The 24,539-nt window shown below is 44.8% G+C and overlaps 1 protein-coding gene across 4 annotated transcripts in view; it reads right to left on the bottom strand.

The window, feature by feature from the left end:
* The window catches only part of KCNIP1 (potassium voltage-gated channel interacting protein 1), a 449,680-nt gene that overhangs the window by 268,605 nt on the left and 156,536 nt on the right, over window positions 1-24,539 (bottom strand). Inside the window, exon 1 of one of the 4 annotated variants that reach the window (XM_026858235.1) lies at window positions 18,785-19,388. The exons of the other annotated variants lie outside the window; for them this stretch is intronic. Coding sequence (XP_026714036.1) covers window positions 18,785-18,845 — 61 coding nt within the window. The 5' untranslated portion in view covers window positions 18,846-19,388. Of the gene's footprint in view, window positions 1-18,784; window positions 19,389-24,539 lie in introns of those variants that run through there. 4 annotated transcript variants of the gene reach the window in all.

Raw genomic sequence — 24,539 nt, 5'->3', positions numbered from 1 at the left:
ATAATTTTTCCCTATATATTAGAGACACACTTAATCATCAAGCCATGGAAAACATATTAGCATCCAGCAGAAGTGCAGGTCATCCCTGTGCCCAGGCAGTTGCTGATGCTGTAGAGCTCATGTTGCCATCAGTTGCTGTCCCCATCAGTTGCTGTCCCCACCTGTCCCATCTCACATGGCTTGTAAAAATAATAGACCACAAGGTTTCCGAGACCCAATCTCTCTCTTTATATAGGGGTAATACAATAGCCCAGGCACCATTGGTCACTGCCTTTCCAGGGAAGTCCTTGCTTCTGGCGCATGAGACAAAGCGCTAAGAATAATGCGGCATGAATAGTAAGCATAAGCAAAATACCTATCGGGGTGTCGCTTCCTTCCCCAGCTGAAATTAAAGTCTCAGAGCAGTTTTACAACATATGGTTTATTAAGGCCTGATTTGCCCTGACTGCACTGGGACATGTCCTACCTGCCTGCATGCTTTTAAATCCTTGTTCAACAGAAGCTAATTGTTTCTCTGCCTGAGCTAGATGGACTTTAGGATCCCCTTTGCCATCTTGATAACTTTAGCTGCTTTCCTCTTTTTTTTTTTTTTTTTTCATTTTCCTTTTACAGATTAATACCAAATAACTCTTCTCTTGACTATGACTGTGGATCACACAAACAATATTGATACTAGAAGTTCGTACCATTTTTTAATAGAACAACGAAGTCTTGCTTCTTCCTTGGAGCAAATTTGTATGTGTCCATAAAAAAATACTAAGGTGGCTTTGTGTAGCACTTGTTTGTCATACTGTATTTAACCTCATAAACACATATAAACTCTGGTGAGGCAATCTTGATTGCCCTAGGAAAGAGATTAACACTGTATCTAAAAACTAAAATGTGCGGGCTCCTGACATTACCTTGTACACTCCTGTTCACAGAGATGCAGTTCCTTCTCCATGAATTTTCATGACCCCTTCTTCTTTCTGGTCCTACCCTCTTACTATGTTATTTAAGACCATGCCGATTTACCCTGAAGATACACAGGGCTGTAACTCAGGCTGGAACTTCTTGACCACCTTCTTAGTCATTTCAGTCCTGGCTCCTAACAGCAGCTTCCTGAGGCAGGTTAGCTCTGGGCATGGCAGTGAGGGAGTGAAAAAATGCATTTTGCCAAGGGCAAAACCATCATTCCCTTATATTCTTTTCTTGGCTTGTCCCTGAAGCTCAGGAGGTAGTGAACCAGTGAGGACAGCCCATGATACAACGTAAGAGTTGGGACCAGACCTTGGACTGCTTTTAAAGAGCTTAATAAAGTGAACCTTCATCTTCCGAAGGCTTAATGGCTTGAGTTCAGGCAAAATCTAATCTGCTTATTTCAAAGGATGAAAAGAGGAAGTTGAATACTCAGAGATAGGATGTGTGCTTCTGAGGTTGGTTAGGCTGCAAATTTTTCTCCGTGTATCAATCATTTCTATTCTTGCCATGCTTGATTAAAATAAAAAAAAAAAAGAAAAAGCTACAAACTAGGACAAAGATTAAAAACATTTGTCACCACAAAGGCTATACTACAGTTAGGCAACATCTTTGGTTGAAAGGAATAGGTTTTTTTTAAACAAACAAAACCCCCTGCCTTTGACTTTATAAATATTACCTTAATTCAATAATCTGTCTCTGCAAAAAAAAGGGCGTAGTTTAAGTAGCACATAAACAGCTTTCTGAACTGTATGCACAACGATCTCGCCAACCTTGCAGTGGTACCGGGGAGCTGACCTCATGCCAGTATCCTAAGGCCAGTAAGAGCAGGGATGGTATTTACAGCTTCAGGCAATGCAGCTGCTTTGCTTAAGGTGATTGCAGTCTGACAAGCAACAAGGGAAAATGTGAGTCTATACATACTGTCATTCAGGATGCTTCCTCTATAGCATGCTGATCACAGCACTGCTATGTACTTCTATTTAGAAATACCGGGTTATAGGGAGGCAGTCTACCGGTTTTACCAAAATTTTTTATTAAGCGTGATGATTGCATTTGGCACAAACTGTACATGAAAACAGCAAAATGGCTGTAGGTATGATATCCCTGCACTTGTCTAACATGTTGCTCATGGAGAAAGCCAATGGCTTGCAGTGTGTTTGCCCATATAGCAAAGTGCAGTGCAGTTTTGCCAAAGCCTGCAACAATAGGACGGAAGAGCACAGCCAGTAATGAAGCGGCACAAACCCGGCGGAGGGCAAATGAGAAAAGAGCAGGATTGGGAGCTGCAAGAGGAGACGTGGGTGTGTGCAAAGAGGCAGGGCAGGAGCCCTGTCAGTGTCCTCTTGCAGAAGATGGTTAGAGACTGGACATGTTCAAAATACATTGTTTGGTGGTTTGATGACTTTTTTCCTCAATGCAGTTTTCCTGGTCAATGGTTAAACCTCTACAGGCTAAGGCAGGAAATCCACTGAAAAACCTGCCCTCTAGAAACACTTGCCAGACTCTTGGGGAAAGTGGGCAGCACCAAAGCCCTCCGGTTTCCATGGGTCTTGGTGAATCCATGTGGTCCAGTTTGAAGCTTTCTCTGAGAAACACCAATCTGCATTTCATGCATGCATCCAGCACAGCTGCCTTCCCCAGCTAGAAACTCACCGCTGAACTTGACTCTGAATATCTACTGCTACTGGATTTAATGACTCCAATCCAACACTTGGCATTTAATGATATACTACTATTTGCTTGTCACTTGCCAAAACAGTGGCTACCTCCCACTTTCCTACAATAAAACAATCCAAACTGTTGCTGCTAACAATAGAGCTAATATTTACAATTAATTACTGAAAATATTTTAACTTTTGTGGATCCTTCAGTGAAAGACAATTTCATATAAATTTATAATATGAGTCACAATAGACAAAATTCCTTGGAGAGCTGGTATCTACAGATATTTAAATCATTCTGTAAATCATATAGACATTGTACATGCAGAAGCTCTTTTAAAATAGCTGGTATGATGATTTCTTCCTCATGTGGGAGAAAATGGATACATCAGAGTGAAGCTGTATTCCTCTTCAACCCTGCACAGGCGCCAAGGCTGATGTTGGGCGATTTATCATCCCACACACTTGCTAAAACTCCTTCAGAAGACAGTAGCAGTGTGTGCTCAGTTGGGCTGGCCACACTTTCTTTTTTCTTTGGGCTTTTGAAATGAAAAATGTCTTTTTGAACAGTACTTTTCAAGGAAAAAGATATACAGGATTCAAGAGGTTTTAATCGAGAGTGAATTTGGATTCTCCTTTTTGCCCTCTTTTCCACCAGGGAAGGAAAGTATCAAAACCTGATTTGTGTTTTACGCCAAATACAATATTAGCTGTAATAAAAAATAAATGATCCCCAAAGTTTCAACATATTTTAAAAGTTTCTGTATCTTCTGGTACATTTTTGTGATCTGTATTAATAGTTCAAAAGGACAAAACCCTGTCCTACTTCTGCCTGCCACCGTTGCACAGAAGGACATGTCCTATTTGGCTTTAAAGGAACTTGTGGAGGCTGCTAGAGTGAAAGTTCTTAAACAAAATACATTTCTACTCAGAGAACAAGGATCACACCATTTGCTGTTATGCAAGCCTCTTCCTTGCTTTCCAACTACTGCTGTTGCAACATCCCTGAAAAATCAGATGTGTGTGGGCCACTCGCTCTCCTTGGCCAAGAGAAGGTTCCCATTGCTTGAAATGTAATTATATTTCTAAGCTGGCTGCTAAATAAGGGCCCTGTGTTTCCTACACATCCCTAAGCGATAGTGGTGGTATATGGCAATTCAGACCAACGGGGAACGGGACACAGCTTTTCAGGGCAGGTGCCTGGAGCCCAGGAGAGCCCTTGGTGAGTGCTGAGCAGCCGGGGCACAGGGAGGGAGCAGCAGGAGGACAGCCAGCACGGGCAGGGACCGCAGCCACCCCCAGCACCGCAAGCCCACTCCCAGGGAAGTGTCAAGAGAAAATCTCTTCCCAGTCCTCCACAAAGACTTGAAGGAAGCTGCAGACTGAGACTTTGATTCCACTCCTTTAAGTAGGTTATTGCCACCAAGGGGAACAAGAGCCTGTCAATTAACCTGTATGTTAATCTTCTCTCTGCTCACCTGCAGTACCAAAGTGTGCAACTCAGAATAAATGGGAAGGGACTCACTGAAGAGAGCTGCATCGTGGTGAAGCCAGCCCCAAACTTCCCATGCTGAATCAAGCTCAACAAGACTTGATAAGTACCTGGACAATTAGTTCATGCCTTCAAACTTTTCTCCTAGACTCAGAGGATGCTATAAAAGGTAGATTAATATTTTTCCTATACTTGCTGAAGTTGAGGCTCAGAGAAAACAAGACACGTGCCAGCTTTAGATGTTCAAACAGAATTCTGCATATGTTCCAGCTGGGAAGCAAAGAGATTTTGGGGGCTGGATTTTACAAATCTGCATGTCTATTTTATGAAGGTGTTAAGGGTGACAAAAGTGCTGCAAAAATAAAGCTATCCAACATTTACAGTGTTCCCCTACGCTGTCATGTGTCAGCAGGTTTAGCACCCAAGACTGCTCACCAATAAATCTATTTTGCAATGTGATGTCAACAGCAAACTGCATTACAGTGAACAACAACACAAAACAGTAACACAAGGGATTTTCCTCACATTTATGAGCAATTTCATTCTGTAAATATCTCCTTTCCCCTTGCAGTCCAATAAACATCTCTAATATGGAAGCAGAAGCCAGGTGAAAACTCATCTCTGGTTTTTAGAGTGGACTTATTTACAGGAATTTAAAATCTCTACTGTTGTTCCTCTAAATTCATTTAATATCCACAATTATCTTACTTATGTTTTAGGTTCTCTGCTTCAAAGCTACACAAGCCTGCAGAGACTCCAGGCATGTGCACTCAGCTGCATGCTCCAGGAGCGTGTGTCCCAGAAATGCATATGGATGAAATGAAGAACGAAACAGCATGGAAAAACGTTTCACTCCATTTTCTGGAATGCCTACAATGAAAACAGAGGAGGGGAAGAGACAATTTTGGCAGCATCTCCACATTTATGTGGACCATGAAATGCAAATCAATTTGAGGCTTTCTTACTAGTACAAGAAATACTTGGTTAACAAATGCATTGTTCTCTGGGAACCAGACCTAGAAACCATCTTTATATTAACTTTGTTAGAATTTAAATTGTACTCTGCTCTCTTTTCCAGCACAGATACTAATACCTCCATCTCTCTGCCTCAGCTGCTCTACCCCTGCTGCAGGTTCCTTCACACCACCTTTCACAGCAGCAAACAGGTTAAAATCCAAAATGCTATTTACTGAAGAAAGATTAGACTCAGAAAAATCAAAAGAAAACGGACAAAAATAGAAAATGTACATTATTTCACCCTGTCACTTAGCTTGAGGTAACTTCAACTTGGCTAAGGGTGCATCGCCTTGAATTGGAATAAGAACCCATTTCAAAATGCAGAGAGAATTTAAAACACGGATTCAAGCAGTTACTGCTAAATCCTGTTCACTCTATGGTATTTTTTGGTAAATGACAGAGAGAGATCTCAGGAAGGCAATGCTGATTACCATGCACAAGTGGCCCAGCCTGGCTCTGTGGATTCCCAGCTTTCTCTGTCCATTCCTGCACCAGGCAAAGAACAACACTCAAACATTCCCACTTAGTGATGAGCACAGACATTCTTGGTGGTGTCCTACATCCACTGTCCACAACTATTTCTGATCTCAAAATATCACTGCAAGAAATCCCTTCTCCTGTGCAAGAGGCACCATCTCCAGCTATTCAGTGTGCTGTGGGAGCCTCTCTCACCCACCCTTCATGGTGTCTCACTTGTCCCTCCAGATCTGGCAAAGAGCAGCACAGGTCCTTACCACACCTGACAGGTAGCGATGGGAGATGACCAATCTGTTGCACTGCAATGTTGTTTAATCTGCCAGTATTACAAGAATCACCACGTCCTGAGCATCTTCAGTTGCAAGGATAAAACTGGTTTGTTCTCTTCTGTCCACATATCCAGTAGAAGAGTTCCTAAACCCAAGAGGTGCAGAGGAAATGAACTCTCCTGAACTGCTGGAAAGGGTCGTAACTCCTATCATGGGATGGGGAACAAACATTTCCCTGCCCATGTTGGGAAGAGACCTGTGCTCATAGGTATCTCAGCATCATCTAGCCTGTCCACAACACTGTCTACCTCTCAAAGCGCAGTTCTGAAACTACCAGCAACACCAAATCTACCGGTTGCTTACAGAAAGCAAAGCAGGTGGAGACACTACAGAAGCCAGTGACTCTGGGACATGGTCTTCAAAAGTGACCTTTGTTATTCCATCCATCCTACTACTGCCACATAACACCAGTAACTATTAGTTGACTGAAACCAGGAGAGTTGCTCCAGAGAAAAAGCTTCTGCAGGCGAATGCCATGTCAGACTACCTGCTTAATGTCATCCTTGCCCTTGGCCACTAGCAACAGCCGCAGCAAGCTCCCGAGCCAAATGCCCCGTCCACAGCAAATCTGCGTGCACAACCACCACCTCGCGTGGTACTCAGCGGGGTGGTCTCTGTGCTGTCTGACACTGGAAAACAGCACTCACAACATGAATAACGATGCCTCAGCTCTGACCTCCCACTCTCCTAAATCTCACACGGTTGGGAGCTACCTCATAGTGCTTAACAAAATACAATAAAACTAAATCACAGCAAGCAGGCAAGTGACAAGCAATTAACTTAGGCAAAACTCTACAGCTTAACAGTCACTACACAAAAAAGGACAGCAAGCTGGTGAGAATGACCAAGGGCGCCGATGCTCTGTGGCTTAGCAGCATCACATTCCTGGACCACAGACCATCAAATTCAGAGCAGAAGGTGCTGTGGAAACACAGACCCAGCGCCTTGCACCAGGTCCCAAGGAAAGCACAGACAGGATCAGATCTGCAGCACTGTTCCCAGCTCATCCTGCCCGAGGAGTTTAATTTATAAGGAAATGAAGCTCTTTAAACAGATTGCTTTACATTCATGGCTAACAGGACAGAAACACACCCATTAAGTAAATGAGCATGATTTGTGAGGGCTTCTGCAGGGAAGCACCTCTCCACAGAAACGCAGGGAGATGATCAAAGCCTTGCGCCTCGCTTTTTGTTCTTTCAAGAATTCAGCAGCGTTTGAAAAGTTCTTGCTGGTGGCAAACATATCCAGATACGCACATGCCTCTAGTATTTGCTCATATTTGTTTAGTTGTTTTTACACGCACAATTCAGGCATATTATCTGAAAATACCAGGCCTAACCATAAACTACACCGAGCATTTTAGGGCACTGGTCGCCAAGCGGGAGCATGTCCCACAGAAACGCCAGATGCAATACTAGAAGCAAAGCTGCACCTGTGGGTCCCGGCTCTGCCAGGGCCGGGAGCTTGGCCTCGGCTGCGGCACTGCTGGAGCCCCAGCGCAGAGCGGGGTGGAAGCAGCAGCACAGCGGGGTGAAGGGGAAGCAGCAGAGGCAGAAGGGGAAGTGTGGTGTTTCCTGAGTGATCAGAGTCGGAGATGTCAGAGGCAGTGGGAGATCATGGGGTTGGGTTGCTAACTTCACACCTAGTAGCTTATAACAACTGTCTGACTGGTTTTGATCGGGATGGAGGTTAAGAACATTTACCAGCTAATTCCCCACTATCAGTAATTTCTAGGCAACAACTCTAAAGGGACACAGTTTTGCTAAAAACAATGCAGAGACATGACAAAATTAATTCCAAGTCAAAGCGTTTTCAAAGTTTCCAAAACATCTGACAAACTCTGCAGGGTAAAGGAAAGTTTCAGGTTTGGACCAAACTTTTAGTCTAACAACTAATTTGCTTTGTAGGTTTTGCAAACCAGTAGTAACACAACATGTGACTGCATTTGTTCCAACAGATACAGCCCCACATTTGACTTTCACACCGTTCACTTAGAACTGAGTTAGGCTGTGGATGACATTCAAAATGGCACATTGCTGTGTTTTCTCTTGTGCATTGCCTAACAGCAGCAGCAACCAGTGTTCTTTCCTCAGAGCACACAGCGCTCTGATTTCCTGCACTGCATGAACTTTTGAACTGCACGGTACTTTACCTCCATCAATAGTCAGGACGGAGGAAAGAGAAAAGGCAGCATCAGCAAAAAAAATGCAAATATAGCCATGTAAAGCGCTATAGCTGATGGCACTGCCCAGAAAATGCCTGATCAGAAAATTCCCTTTGTTTGACAGTGTGCTTTCCCGGAGGGCTGCGGTGAGCCACGTGCAGCCCAGTGCTCCATCGCAGAGGTGATTAGAAATGATAGAGCAGTAGCTCAGCTGTAATGTCCTCGACTCCTGCCAAGTAGAGGATGCCAAATTGCTACTGTAAATAGCCCCTTTTGATGCCTTAAAGCCCTGGAAATGAAAGGCACTTTCCTGAAAGATCAGTCTCTGGTTGGCTTTCTGTCCCAGCACCAAACCTGCTCTGAGTGCAGGTCTGGTTGCTGCCTGCACAAAGAAGAATGGACCTTGTGGGACCAAATTTCCTTTGCAGAACTGCACACGCTTGCCTTTGCCCACTGTTTAGTACGTACAAATAGCCCACCCAGGCAGGATTTCCCTCATGCCCTAATGCAGCTCTTTGTCTAGTTGCCTGCAGCCTGGCTAATTCTGCATGCACAGGACTGCAAACTAGACCTTCTGTCACCTCACATGTTAAAGTATTAGATAAAAACAAACACCATGTTACAGGGATTCAGATTCACACAAGGACATGCTTTCAATTCCTGGAGCACTAGTATCGCAGTTTGGGGTCATGTCTGACTCTCCCAGCGAAGCATGTAAACTAGTGTGCCAATTCAATTACACTGGCTTATTAGGATTAGCAGACAACAATCCTCTCTGCACCGACACAAAAGTTTCCTACTTTCCATTTTTTCTTTTCATGCACTGCTCCCAGTTCAGATAGCAACACGCAAGCTCCTTGAACTGTGAGGATTAAGAGTGCAAAGGCGTGCCGGTGCTCCCCGCTGCATCATGGGGTTCACCTGCACAGGATAAAACAGCTCCCCTAAGGGAAACCTGTCCTTCCCCACAGATGCTGTGCTGGCTCCAGACATTTTGCAGCCAGGGAGCTAAGGCCGACATCCTTCCCAGCGCTGTGCGAGTACCCTGCAGAGAGCAAGGCTCAGCTCATGTAGTTTGATGTGCTAAATCAGGGGCCTTGCCCGAGGTTTCAGCTAATAATCAAAAAATTTATGGGGATGATGTGTAGCATTGCTCACTAGAAGAAAGCAACAGCAGCCCAGGAAAATGTACCTGGGAGTTCTGCTGCAAGCCACAGGCAGGCAAAGTTAGAATTGTCGTCAAAACATTCAAGGTCTGCTTCTGAAAACGTGCTCCAACTGGCTAAGTCTTGTGAACATAGCTTGTTTCATCCATATTTTCCTGCATATAAATTTGACAGGTGGAAACATTTATTTTGTCATAGTACTAAAAGCCCTTGATGTTCAGCACTGATCTCTGGCACGTCATAATTTGCCTCCCCCCCTCCGAGTTGACACTCTCCCTTTTCAGTAAGGACCCTTCAGCAGAATGATGCAGATGTCTCTCGGATTTCCTAGAAACCTGCCTCCAGTAGCACAACATGCATCCTCACAACCATGTTCTCCATTAGCTATTCTCAGCCACAACATAAAATGTCCTGTGCCTACCCATCTAGAGACTGTAGCTGTAGCCATCTATAGAAATTCTGGGCACTTCCCAACTACCCCCCACAGAACGAGTTTGAGGGGAGGAAAGTTTTCATGGAGCAAGAGAAAAGCCAACACTGATGTGTGTGAAGAGCTGTGGTTGTTGAATATATCAAGTAAGTAACGTTTGGATTGTAGAAAGTCAAACAAATGCAGCAGAGCTCTGCCAGGAAAGGACGGCTCTATTACCCAGTTCATGTCTCCATTAAAACTTTCCTGCCCCACGGTCCGGCCAGGCCAGCTCCCCTCCTGCCTGGGTTGCCTCCCTCAGCCTCCCGCGCAGCTCTGCTGTCCTGGTCTGTCCGCAGGCGCACACACAGACCTTCCCTCCCTCCCCGCCAGCCACGCTTCCTCCCCGGGAACTTCACCTCATTTCTGCTGTGGGTTGTTTAAACGCTCCAAACTAGCCCCACCATACCCTCTCTATGACGAGCAGTGCTGGCACATTACATCCCCATTTTCATGAATGCAGTTAGAAATTAATTGACCGCTATCTGTAGCATTTATCAGTCCAGACCAAAGACATCACCACACTGTGATGGCCACAAACACAGAGTGGAGGTATCTGGGCACAGTTTCCTTCATTTCTGACTAGCCCATTTTGAAAATGTGGACAGTTTACATTTTTAAACATTTTTTATCTCTTAAGTACAATCCATCTTACAATAATAGCTATGCCCCTTCCCTCTGGCATCTCAGAATGAATAAAAGGAGAAAAATTAAATACCTTGCTTGGAACCCTAAGTATATTTTGGTTAAAAGTGCTGCTGTGGTACTATATAGCTCTAACCTGCATTTCCCACTTGGATAAGACCCCTGCCATGCTTTTGCTAGCTCCAGGGAAGGATATGGGGTGCCTAGAGCATCCTGCACCTTCTGGGAAACACCTCCGAGAATAATTCAAAGTTTCTTATCTTGCAAATAGTCATGGTGTAATTGGTAGTAATATTACTCAGAGGCCCTGAGCAGGTACCAAAATTTTCTGCACCACTGTGCCATTAAATTCTTCAGATAATGATTCTGAATTAGACACACAGCACTTGACATAAATACTCAGGTCTGTCCCCCACCACAATGGAGGAACTCCTTCACTAGTTACACTTCTCTATTTTCATCTTAAACTACAATAAAATTACAAGCCAAAAAGTGTTTGGAAATTTCTGGTGAATAACTGCAATTAATATCAATTTTGATTAATGAAACTTTTCAGAAAAAAAAAAAGCTTCACTTTTTAAAAACTTGTAAATCTGCAGTTTTTAATAAAGCTTAAATAAATATTTTGACTGTAGGCTTATAAGTGTAGAAATAAAACATTTCTATTTTTCCCCTTGCATCTGACCAAAATCAGCATGAGTTTATAATTTGCTCTGGTTGACCCTGGACTGCTTTTCTATAGATGTTTTTCTTCAGAAAATTCATACAACTCTGATGCACTCCTGTTTAGATATTTGTTGACATTCATAGAATGGTTTGGGTTAGAAGAGACCTTAACGATCACCTAGTCCCACCCCCTGCCATGGGCAGGGACACCTTCCACCAGCCCAGGTTGCTCACAGCCCCGTCCAACCTGGCCTTGAACCCTGCCAGGGAGGGGGCAGCCACAGCTTCTCTGGGCACCCTGTGCCAGGGCCTCACCACCCTCACAGCAAAGAATTTATTCCTTCTCTCTAAATCTGCCCTCTGACAGTTTAAAGCCATTACCCCTCATCCTGTCCCCACATCCCTGATCAAGAGTCCCTCCCCCCTTTCCTGCAGCCCCTTTCAGCCCTGGGAGGCCGCTCTAAGGTCTCCCCGGAGCCTTCTCTTCTCCAGCTGAACCCCCCAACTCACTCAGCCTGTCCTCACAGGGGGTGCTCCAGCCCCTGAGCATCCTCGTGGCCTCCTCTGGCCCCACTCGAGCAGGTCCGTGTGCTTCTGCTGTTGGTGCTCCCAGAGCTGGACACAGCCCTGCAGGGGGGTCTCACGAGAGCGGAGCAGAGGGGGAGAATCCCCTCCCTCGCCCTGCTGCCCACACTGCTCTGGGTGCAGCCCAGCACACCGTTGGCTTTCTGGGCTGTGAGTGCACGTTGCTGGCTCACAGTCAGTTTTCCATCCACTCATACCCCCAAGCCCTTCTCCTTGGGGCTGCTCTCAGTCCACTCCTCGCCCAGCCTGGATTTGTGCTTGGGATTGCCCCGACCCATGGGCAGGACCTTGCCCTTGGCCTTGCAGAACTTCATAAGATTTGCATGTCCCGCCTGTCTAGGTCCCTCTGGATGACACATCCCTGCCCTCCAGTGTGTCGACCCCACCACAGAGATTGGTGTCATCAGTAAACTTGCTGAGGGTGCTTCCATCCACTGTCCATGTTACCACCAAACATGTTAACCACTGTAAAGCTAGGAATTGCCAAAACCTCTACCAAGTATTAAGTTCCAAGTTTTTCACATCTACAATGTTAAATATTTTCAGTTGCAAAAATCCAAGTGCTTCCTAGTGCCCATTCCAACCATGAAATACACAATAATTCACACTGGAAGAAACGATGATGATAAAAGCTGGAAGATTACTAAGGCTGGAAGTTAAAAGTTGGGAAAAAAATTTTGTTTTACCCTTTTGGATTATCATGGAACAAAAAGAAACTTCAAAGCACTGCAGCCTACTGGCATGAAAAGCCTTTTTTGTGGTGGGATTTCATGGCTCTGTGTGGACGTGCGCACACTGAGTGGCACACAGTGCCCATACCCAAGGGCAGGAAATAAGCATACAGATATGCTAATGCAATGTAACATATAACACACTATATAATGTACTTTCCTCCATCCATTTTTCTTTATTCTAAACCTCCAAGCTGGGTCTGACTACAGCATTTCAGGCAGACACTGTGCCTGTGGGAAGCAATCAGGGACATACATAGTTTATTTTAATTTAGTCAGTGCTATCCACTCTTAAGACCAGCTATTGAGATCGCTCTGCCTTGCTGCCAGGAGTTGTATATATAAGGCAAGCAAGCAGGAAACAAAACAGGAGGCAAGGCAAGAAATTTAGAGCTAGCGACTGCATAGGAGCTAAAGAAAGATGGGAGAGTGGGGGATGGAAGTAGTCACAAGTCTGTAAGTCACACCCACCTCTACACAAACCTCACACCTGCGTGAGCTCTGGCACAGAGGACACAGAACAGAAGGGTGACAACAGATCCCACACCTCTGTGTCAACCATCAGGGGCACATCCCAGGCATGTGGCTGGGATGTTGGGCTGGGAGACGATGAGCAGCCTCCCATGCACCTCTCTGCACTTTGGAGAAACGAAAGCATTTCACATGAAGTGGCATATTCTGACAAACACTCATTGGTCATCACAATTTTTCCAAATTACTTCTGATTGAGTGCTTACATCAAACAGTTTTGTTGCCGAGTGCTGTTCTGTACACCCGTTACAAAGACAATTCCCTAGAAAAAACTGCCCGTCAAACCGTCAGTTTTCAGTGCAGGCAGCCAACCACGTACCTGACCTGCCAGACTGTATCAGATGATGATCAGAAAAGACTAGGGAGAGAAAATGAGATGTCAGTGCCGTGTACTGGCTCTTGGGCACAGAACCAATCAAACCAAATCAGCTATTTCTTTCATTCACTCAAACACCTGCAGGTTCAGATCTTCGACCAGGGGAAAGGATGCTCTCCTTGTTCTAGAAGGAAAACGGGTGGGGAACTGAGATCTTCTCTCTAATAATAAAATACCCAGGACACAGGTCTTTAGGGGACACACATTTGCTCACAACAGTGGCAGGCTGTCAAGTTTCTCTGAGGAGCAGAAGCAAGAGAAGGGCAACTTTCAGAGCTCTTCTTTCTGCCAAACCTGAACAGATTTTTGAGGGATAAAGCAAGTCTGTCACTCCTCCCAGATGAATTTCAAAGGCCTGTTGAGAATAAAGCTGTAAACAGTTTACAAAAACTTATTTTGTAATGGTATGTACTGGGCAATATAAATACCTGGGCAGCTCCCCTGCCCAGATCTATCATCCCCATTCTTCAGAAGCAAACTTTCCCTCAAAACAAGGTCTACAAGTTGGTCACTATAAAAATGGTATAACTGACACTTTAAGCAATGTGAATGCCTTCTGTTAGCTCCTGCAAAATTAAAAAACTTAATAACTTAGGTTTGGGTGGTCTTGGATCAAAATATGGTTACTCAGATTCACCAGACTCAGATACCCAACTGAAATTGGTCCTGCTTTCTGCTGGTGCAGTCCGGGTAAGAGCTGGGGCCTGAAGCTCTAAGGCCAACAAGGTTCAGGTATTGAGAAATACTTGAGTTATATTTCACTTTCACTAAAGCACACTGTGTGTAGAGAAAAGAAATCACAAACATAGCTAATTCCTCATTCCTCAATTTTCCTTTTCTATTGTAATTGAATTTGCCCACAAATGGCAGTGTAACTATCCCCACTGCACACTGTAACAAAGGTACAGAAAGCAGTCAAAACAAGAAATTTTCCCTACTTTAGCAATCTGCTAATCCAAACATTCCCACAAAAAATATGGAAATGGCTGATTCTAGTCACAAATTTGGTCATGATTGGCTGTAGACAAAATACATGAAAAATCTCTATTTCTGCAGCTAGTTGAAACCAGGGATGGATTTCTTTGTGCATTATCTGTGGTGCTGGCCCTCTGCCTTTTAGTGTTGTTGTGGTTTGGGGATTTATTTCCATAACTCATTTATCAGTTTATTGCCTATGTTTGCTGGAGGATATACAAGCAACTTGAAATTCTCAAGTCCATCTAAATCTTGTATCTAAGCACTAACTGCTAACATACTAAGAGAGGACCAAGCACTCCTCACAGCTCTGTAGGCGTTTGGTCCATACTGAGCTCTGTGTTTCTTCCTGTACCCAGGACTCCCAAGTCCTTATGTCTTTAGGGTTTTTGAAGTGACAGTAATTCCAGAGCCAGAGGGTGGATGAGGTTGGAAGGGACCTCAGAAGACTGCCTCATTCAATCCCCTCCTCAGGACTGCGTCCAGTTGGGTTTAGTATTTCCAAGGATGGAGACTCCACAGTCCCTCTGGGCAGCCTGTTGCAGTGTGCAGTCACTCTCACAGTAAATTTTTTTTCTTATATTTAAGGGGGATTTCTTGTATTTCAATTTGTGCCCATTGCCTCTTGTCCTGCCACTGGTCACCACTGAGAAAAGCCTGGCTCCATCAACTCCACTCTGCCCCATCAAGTATTTATACACCCTGGTAAGATCCCCCTGAGCCTTCTGTACTGCAGGCTGGACAGTCCCAGCTCTCTCAGCTTCTCCCTATACGTCATGGCTCCAATCACTTAATATTCCCCACGGTCCCTCAGTACATCCAGTCCAGTAAGTCCCCATCTGTCCTGTACTGGGGAGCCCAGCACTAGCCATGGCACTGTGCATGTCTCACCAGTGCTGGGCAGAGGAGAACCACCTCCCTCGACCTGCTGGAGACACTCTGCCTCATGCAGGTGAGGAGGCTGCTGGCTGCCTTTGCTGCAGGGACACACTGCTGGCTCACGGGCAGCTTGTCCCCCAGAACCTCTGCCAGGCTCCACCAGGACCCCAGGAATGCTGCGCAGCCTTGCTGGTCTGAGACAGAAGTGAAGCAAATGAGGGAGAAAGAGGTCTGGGCCAAGTCAGAATGCTGGAAGAGGCAGACAAGAAGAATCCCAACAGTGAATGAACATAAAAAGCCACCAATTGAGGAGATCAGAAGAAATAATTTCTAATGAAATATATAAATAATCTGTGGAACTGCCCTGAGCTACTCTTGAAGCAAACACCACAAATCTCATGGACTATCCAGGGACACTCCAGCCAACAGGGAACGCTTCTTCAGCTTTAGTGATAGAATTGCAAATCTAACAAGTAGAAATCGTTATCCTTCAGGACAGGGCACATGGCTCATAACCTGCCTAGACAAAATACCCGATTATATTTGATTAAGTTTTCACATTCAAGTCAAACAAATGATCTCCTCTACAACCCCACAACACGTCCACTCCCAGAGACAAGGTCTTGCACTTGATGGACCACTGCTCTCATCTTCCAGGCAATTTTTGTGCTACTCCTGCCTTTATTGATTCAGGCTCCCCATATTCATTAAAACAAGGAATTAAATCTTGTACTCTTGAACAGTGCTACAATATATCCTCCAGTATTGCCGCTCAACAGAACCAGCCACTGCCAGAACCCTGGACCCAGCCACCAGCGGGGTGCGAGGGGGAGCAGCACAAGGGGGCCGTGCCTTGCACTGAAGCTGCCAGGATTCAGCACAGGCCACCTGAGCCCACTCTGCCAGGATCCACCGAGTGCTTATTTATTGATATTACTGATATTAACTAATCTCTGGGAAGTCCTCACTTTAGACGTGACCTGTTCATTTTACCCATTCTTAACCAATACACATGATTGGTTTTTGCTTTTAGTTTATTACACAAAAGACACATAGCTTCAGATACATGCGTGAGCTTCTTCGCTAGAAAAGGCTCTAAAAATTGCCTTCCAAACTACTTGGAAGAGCACATATTTAACAAGGTGACAGTGTATTTGCAGAGGTGTGGATCTAGCCCTGTTATAATTATTTCTTCAAGCCCTTGTTTTAGCAGCAATGTTTAACTCCTACATATATCCTGAAATATTCAAATAAACACACAGATAAATATAATAAATAATAGATTATAAGATAATAATAAAAGAAATGCTTTACTCAACAAAAGATAGACACAGTGATATCAAATGGAGGGTTACACCAGGCAGTGTTAGCAAGGTGCCCTCTGGCAGAGAAGGCAAGCCCCACATCCCTGCAGCCAGCACTGGGCGAGCGATCCTTCCCCTCTGCTCAGTGCTTGCGTGAGCACATCCAGAGTGCTGGGGCCAGTTCTGGGCTCTCCAGCACAAGACAGACATGGATACACTAGAGCATGGTCCAGCAGATGCCACCAGCATGGTCAGGGGCTGGAGGAGATGCACAGGGAACAGGTGGTCAACACTAAGGAATCCAGCATTTAGCAGTGATTGACTTCTACTATTTAGCTCACAGGCAAAGAACAATTTCAGATCGTATTCCAGGCCAGCACTTATTAGTGTTTCATTGCTGACAAGGTGAAGTGCTCTCAGTCAGTGTAAAACACACCAAGCAGCCCAGAGGCACGTGCAGCAAATATGCCTCTGCCACTTCTGTTTGGAGATCTGGGGGATCCTCTGGGCATTGGTTCCTCTAGGAACATCTGTAACTGGCTGAAGTCAGCTGAAAACAGCACTGTTTTCTGTAATTCTCTTTCCTGACAGGTAACTAGTGACTAAAAGGTGTGAAATTCTGTCCTGGCTTTGAAATAGCCAAAAAAATCAAAGGAATTTCCTTCAGTTTTCTCTCTCCAACTGGGTGCCCTACTAACCAGCAACACCACATGGATAATGCATCAGAGCCAAGAGGAGATAACTCTGGAAACACAAGTTTTGATAAATATAGCTGAACCACCACTGCCAGCAGGCAGCAGCAAGATTGAATCCCACTGTAAATGTTCAAATGTGTGACCAGATGCTGGACCTTTACTGCTCATGAACTCCAACAAAAAGAATTTCTTCCATCCACTACAGAGGTGAACCAATTGCAAGACAACAAAGTAGTAGAGAACAGATACTGTTCAGCTGAAAATTATCTACATGTAGTGGAAAACAGATCTAGCTCCCAGGTTTGTGGCAGGTGGGTAAGACACCCTTCGGTATGAGAGCAGCCACCATGCACCGTGATCAGCTCTTGCATACTTCAGTGCCTAAACATGACACTCTCAGCTTCAGGTGTTACTCAGTGCTTAGACAATTACACAGTAATGCTTGTGTGATAAATAATATCATACGCATCCCAGACAGTTGTGCAATTATGGTTGCATTATAACAACACAGAAAGATGAACTGTAAACCAGGTACACACTCTAATGTAGTATTTCACCCTACCCTACCTGTCTTGTACCAGAACACAGAATTTTACACTTGCTTACAAACCTGCCACAATCAATCCCCTGCAAATCCCTTCCCTATTTCTCTTTAGAGTGATTACTTGATGTTCAATTATTTCCTAAGAACAATTTTAATTTAAACTTGCTAGAAAATCCATACCAACTTGCAATTCAAAAGTATTTTTATGAACTGAGCAACAGATCCAGTGGAAACAGAGACCTATCTTAGAAATACTGAGAGACTGTTAAATGCAGAGGTTCTGGCAAGGAGTACTTCCAAAGAGCAGAAAGACTTGCTGAAGTTAGAGAGTCTTTCTTTTTGTTTTCTAAACAATGCTCATTCTGTATGGTATGGATGCACCCCTGACAGTGCTTTCAACTTTCTGCTCAGCAGCACCCTGGAATTTTTGAATTAACCCTGAAGGAAACTGAGCAAAGCTCAAGGAAACACTACACAAACCAGATTCTCCTGAAAAATCATCATTTCACAGTCAATATTTATGGATTTAAGAACTGAAATCCCTGGAATTGCTGCTTACTTTCTCTTTTTCACGAGCTTCTCCTCCTCTCCTTCTTAATGAAAACATCCTGATTTTTTTCTTCCCTTGATAATCTTTATAAAACACACATCATTAGTACTGCACACTTGGTGTTGGATTACTGAATATGCAACACTGACTCTAACAATACTTTCTGAGAAAGAAACCACAAGGTATTGCAAAGAATTTGCTATGCATCTACATTTTATTCCCTCCTCAAAGGGTTTATAAAGCATGGGATTTGGAAATAAACAGGTCTCTTCTGCAAGTGCTCTGCATATGGAGCCACTGAGTTTCTCCCCCTCGTACATGCCTGTATGAAGGATTACAATATTTCAGATGCTTTTCACCCCCCAAGCCCCTCCACAGCAATTTCCTCATGCCCACACATTTCCTCCACCACCTCACATCCCACACTCCTCCGCAAATTACACCTCACATAAACATTGTTGGGTTACTTGTAAGTGGCACATGTTCATTTTCTCCTCCCTTCCTAATATAAATTTCTCTCCTAGCAAATATACAGAAAGGACAGGAAAAGCAAAACAAGAGGTCTTACCTTTTGATGGTCTTCTTTGTTTCGTTTGTAGAGAAGAGAACGTACCCATTACAGCACCCATTGCAAAAGCTACTTGTGAGTTTTTGGGGAGGATTTATTTTGGCTGTATTTTTTTTATTCTTCTCACCCCAACCCCCCACCGCCGGTGAACAAAATCTACGTGAAATGCCCCCAAGAACAAAACAAAACAGAGGAAGTAAAGAGAAGAAAGAAAAGAAGAAAGGAGGAGGGAAAAAGCAAAGCACTGCAGCTCAGCGTTCAGCAAGCGTTAAGCTTTGAGGTTTTTTTTTTTTTTTTAAGTCAACACACATGCACTGACTCACAGCCGGCTGCACTGTTATTATTCAAAACAGCTCCCCATCAAAATTTAAATGCTAGGTAGATTCCCTCAGACCAGAGCTGGCAGCAGATGCATCAAAATATTTACTGGAGCACAGCCACATAAACACACAGGCTAATTCTTCCTCCCGTTCCCTTATGGCTCCAACCAGCAGCCTGTAGGTCTAGCGAGGGAGCATCAGCGCATCTCTTCCAGTGAATACTAAACTGGAGTCCTGTAGACATGCTGAGGGTCTCGGGGGGAAGCTAGGGGTTTGGGCTGGGTACCAATTCGGAATGAATGGAAATCTGAGTGGGAAATGATAGTGAGTGAGGCATCAAAGCCCCAGCTGCGCAGACTGCTTGCTCCTGCTAATTAAGAGTCTGACAGAAAGGTAGGAAGCAGTAATCTCTAACAGTCTTCTCAAGCAGAAAAGTCAGGGGGAAATAAGTGCAACAGGGGAACACAGAAAATTTCACCACCATCCTTGTCCTTCGCATCCTTTCTGATGCACCAGAAGCATGTGCAAGACAGTTGTTAATAACTTATTCTTCTGCAAAGTACACACCCTATTTAAGGATAGTAAAACAAAAACCTGTTGAAACAAAATTCTGCAAACATCCAGTGACTCAAAGGAGGTGGGACAATTCCCAGCATTTTTAGTTCTGTCACATTTTGAAAAAACAGCTACACATCTTGTTATGCTTTCTCGGTGAAATAGTAAGAGTCAAGTACAGAAAGAGTTAAATATACCGACGTAGCTGTCAGAACAAGAATTAATTTGCTATTTGCACACGGGGACTGAGATTAAGGCAGCATCTGTGCAAATACTGTATTTGTCTGAAGAAATTAATTCCTACACCAGAGACCAAAGCACCTTGCCTCAACAGGTTTCCCCAGCTTTCCTCTAACTCCGCAGTAAAGATTTCATCAAACACAGATCCCAGAGCCCCAGGATCAGAACCTGCACAGCACTGGCATCCCTGGAGATAAGCCCCCACGTTACCTTTGCTCACACGCTGCCAGCAATGCTGCCTTCCCATGCACAGGTGTATTTGCATCTCTAGTGTATACCAGCTAAGAGCTTTCAATTAGTTGCTAGTTGCAAAAGGCATTACACAGAATAATTTGTGTTTGGTTGTTTTTTTTCTTGTATTACAACTCAAAATACACCAATTGAACTTTTCCTGAGGAATGTCTGAGGTAAAGTCCTGTTTAGATGCCAAAGGCCTGAACCGAAACATATCAGGTTGCAGACAGGTGCAATGTGCCCAAGACTTGGACCACACCCGGCTGCATTGTCACCTGCCAGGGAGCTTGTCCTGGCCTGTGCAACACTACAGCACCCCACACCCCCCCACTCCTCCCCCAGACTGGCCATGGCTGTCGCCCCACAGTCCCTGGGCTAACAGGCTTCTCTAGCCACTGGGATACAGATGGGGGGTCCCTCAGACTAAGGTGATCTCCATGAGACACTGCAAAGCTACATGAGAGTCTTAAGCTCTTTATTTAAATATTTATATTTATTTTATGAATATTTTATTTGTGTTTACACATCTGAATATTAGATAGGCTACAGCACACGTATCATTGCTCTTGGTATTTGTGCACACAGCAAGTGTTGGAGGATATCTAGAGGCCAAGGGCAGATGTGCCCTCATGTCACAGTGGCCGCTTCATGCCACAGTTGACAAGATGAGAAACCAGGAGGTGAGGATGTGCCTGGATCTGTAATTTCTCATGCAAACAGGGAGCAAAGAGAGATGGTGAGGCTCCTGTTCGGCAGGCTGGGTTTGCACCCCCTTTGCCACCTCAGCAATACATCACTATCTTTTCTGGACACAGGTGGAATTGTAAGCCAAAACCATGACACTGCTGTGCTCCTCCAACTGAGCAGTCACCCCTGGATCAGGCCTTCGCCAGTGGGTGAGGGCTGTGGTGGTCCTGCCTCTCTGCAGAGAAACTCTCAGCACCATCTCTGAACTCCTCTACTGGCATCAAGACAGCTTACAAGCATCCTCCCACCAAAAGCAACAGCTGCCAGTGGGACGCTGTTCTCCCCTGTCTTCTGCTCCCAGGCATGTCATCTTCAAGACGTCAAAAATGGAAACCTCCTCAATCTAGGCAAAGTTGTCACTAGCGGAAGCCAATAATCCGGAAGCTCCTGTCACATCGTCCACTTGCAAAACCATACGGCAGTTGACTCATGCATTGGGAAACAGCACTTAAGAGCTCCAAAGTACACAGTTGCAAAGAACTACATGGATTATCATAGAATCCTAGAATAATTTAGGTTGGAAAAGACCTTGAAGATCATCTAGTCCAACCATTAACCTAGCACTGCCAAGTCCACCACTAAACCATGTCCCTAATTGCCACACCTATACATCTTTTAAATACCTCCAAGGACAGTGGCTCACTCAAACACTTCCCTGGGCAGCCTGTTCCAGTGCTTGACAACCCTTTCAGTTAAAGAAATTTTTCCTAATACCCAATCTAAGCCTCCCCTGGCACAAGCTGAGGCCATTTCCTCTCATCACTTGTTACTTGGGAGAAGAGACACCCACCCACCTCACTACAACCTCCTTTCACCAAAAAGCACCTAGAAAGTATCTAGCTTCAGGATTCCTCCCGACATCAGCTGAATCCCAGCCACACAGAAAGAGCTCGGCCTGGGAGTGACAGATTAGGCTGTCCATATGGTGAGATACCCTAGAAAAAAGTAATTTAGGAAGATAAAATTGCACCCCTGATGCTGCACTGTTGTTTACTTGAAACAGCATGGTATATTAAAGCAGAGGGCAAATATGAATATTCTGTTTTCTCTGAGACTTGAAAGAAAAAAAGACGTCTTGGCTGGAAACCAGTATTGACAGGTCCCTACGAAATCACAGGGATTAATGGTTACATGCATTTTTGCTTGTATGATTCAACTACAAAAACGGGGACAAGAGGAGGGACCATATCTGTGTCTGGGCAGATGAGCACAGAATCCCAGATCACCAGTTTGAAAGCAGCCACTTTCTCTCACAGCCAAAAATTAAGATCTCAGAGGAACAGAAGCATCATAAACAGTAATGAATTAGGGTATTTGCCACAGCAGCCAAGAATTCTCTTTCCTCAAAGATAACCATCCAAATTTATCAACCTAAGATATAATGCTTGAGATATAACAAGTGCTGATGGTCATCCTTTATCCGAGGAGCTGTATATTTTTCAGAGTATTTCCTTTAGAGGTAAGATGAAGACTGAGCTCTGACTGTGATGGTGAACTGCACGGTTCTAGCAGCATGGGTACCTGGGTAAGAGCTGCCATCAGAGGATCAGAAGTACCCCGGGGAAAGGAAATAGCATACTGCACTGAACCTGACTGCAGCCCCCAGTACGAGCCCAGCTGCTGCTCACTTCCCAGTGCAGTGAGAAACCCCAGCTGCACACCCTGGGGCTCTCTCACAGCACCATTTACACACAGTTCTCAAGCATTTGCTTGCACAGCTGAAGGTATGTACCGCTTCATGATGCCTGTGCCATGCCTAACCTGTCCACTTTCCCACAGAAAGTTCACCCAACAGGTGACTCGTGTGACTGTCCCAGCAGTCACCACTAAGGAGGGGAGAGACCCCTGCGGGAAAGGGCCATGAGTGCTTCACGCAGGCGACGGGCAGACACACACACTAGGCACGCAGGGATACAGCAACGCAAGAGGAGCGTCCATCGCGGGGTGCCTCTGCCCCAACAGAAGCCTGTGTACATACTCAGCCAAGCACTCAACGCTGGGTGCCTGAGCTAGATCAGTAGAGCAGATGTGCCCCGGCAAGTCACCACTAATCCATCATTATCGTCTGACTCCCCCCTTTTACCACTATATACCATGTTGTAATAAATTCTACCAACAAAACCATGATCTAATACCATTCACTGACCCCTTACTAATTTCTTTTTGCCTCTTAATTCTATACTACTGCTTTTAATAAGCATCTCTGAGACTCTGAAAGATCAGAGCAAAGTAGACAGACACCAGATCAGAGCAAAGTAGAAGGACACTGGCAGTGATGTAGGTGCTTATTTGTTGGATGTAGTCAAAAGGTTTGGTCAGAATAAGTAGTTCATTATTTTTAATAAATGCAAATATAGCATCTTCAATTAGGGAGTCCTATCACCAGCTAGCTGATAGTGGTATGGGATGAAAATCTCCTGGGAGCAAGGTCACAGGGATCGGTACAGGTCTGCTCTCTGGCACAGGATCAGGTCCTCTTCCCTCTAAAGACAGCTGGTGCAAAATGCAGCCAGACCACACTTTCATTATATCTGTCCTCAACTGCACATTTCTGGTATTTTTGTGGGTATATACAGGAAAGTAGAGGGGGAGGTTGGTTTTTTTCATCATGCAGAAATGTGGACCACTGCCAGGAGAAAACACCCTCCCTAAACACAGTGTCTAGGGATGTAATCTCTGGTTTATCAGCCTCTCCTACAAGGCAAAGCTGGCAATGCCAATCTGTAGGACTAGCAAGGGAATGCCTCAGACATACCCAGATTTTAAAAACTTAAAGCACTGGTAAAATTAATTCTGACTTATTTTTTTGTCTCCCAATATACAGCAATGACCATTTGCATAGTAGGAACACAAATAAAACCTGAAAACTGCCTGTTTATTGCAAGCCCTTGTCATTCACTCTATATCTACCATCTGTGAGTGGTTCCAGATAGGTTCTGCTTTAAAAAGCCTAAACAGAGCTGGAAGTGGCTGATTCCTTTTCCCTTCTGGGTATTTCAGGAATGAGATCTAGGCAGCATTGGTCAGAGTTTCTCTCTATGTGCTTAAGATTAAAGGAATTTCATTTTTCATATTCCAGTAATTAACACTTGTTTCAGGGAAGCATTTTACGTTTTCAACAAGGAGTGCTTCACTTTAAGGCAGAGGTGACTTCCCATTCACCTGAGCAGCTACTGTTTTTCTTGAGGCTGAATGTAAATTGAGTCCTTCCGACAAGCAACTGAGAGTGTATAAGTAGCAGCCTGGGAGCTGGGATGACACCACATGAGCACTGACACAGACATGCCAGGACTCCTGCCTTCAGCTGTATCCACTCTACTGTGGCCTGGTCAGATGTTCGTAGCTGGGACCCATCGAGACCAGCCCAATTACCGCTCCGTGTTCTGGCACAAAACCACCTCCAGCCATGGCAACAAGCTGAGGCCCCCCAGCAGCACACACACTGATACTCCAGGCATGGATTCCTCCATGAGGGATGGCAGCCAGAGGGGAGCCGGAGACATGAATTTTACATTGATTGCACAGGCACTGATATGGCAGACCCCTTACAGAAGCTGCCTGTGCACCATGAGAGCTGCCCACAGGCTTTTGCCCTCTCTTCCAGCTTGTTCTGATTTTTAAAGCAGTTCATGAGATGCTGAGACATGGCTATCGGGGGG

Source organism: Athene cunicularia (assembly GCF_003259725.1).
Source record: "Athene cunicularia isolate RWA chromosome 13 unlocalized genomic scaffold, athCun1 chr13_part1, whole genome shotgun sequence".
In the NCBI taxonomy this organism is placed as follows: Eukaryota; Metazoa; Chordata; class Aves; order Strigiformes; family Strigidae; genus Athene; species Athene cunicularia.
This window is presented reverse-complemented; position numbering and strand designations above follow the sequence as displayed.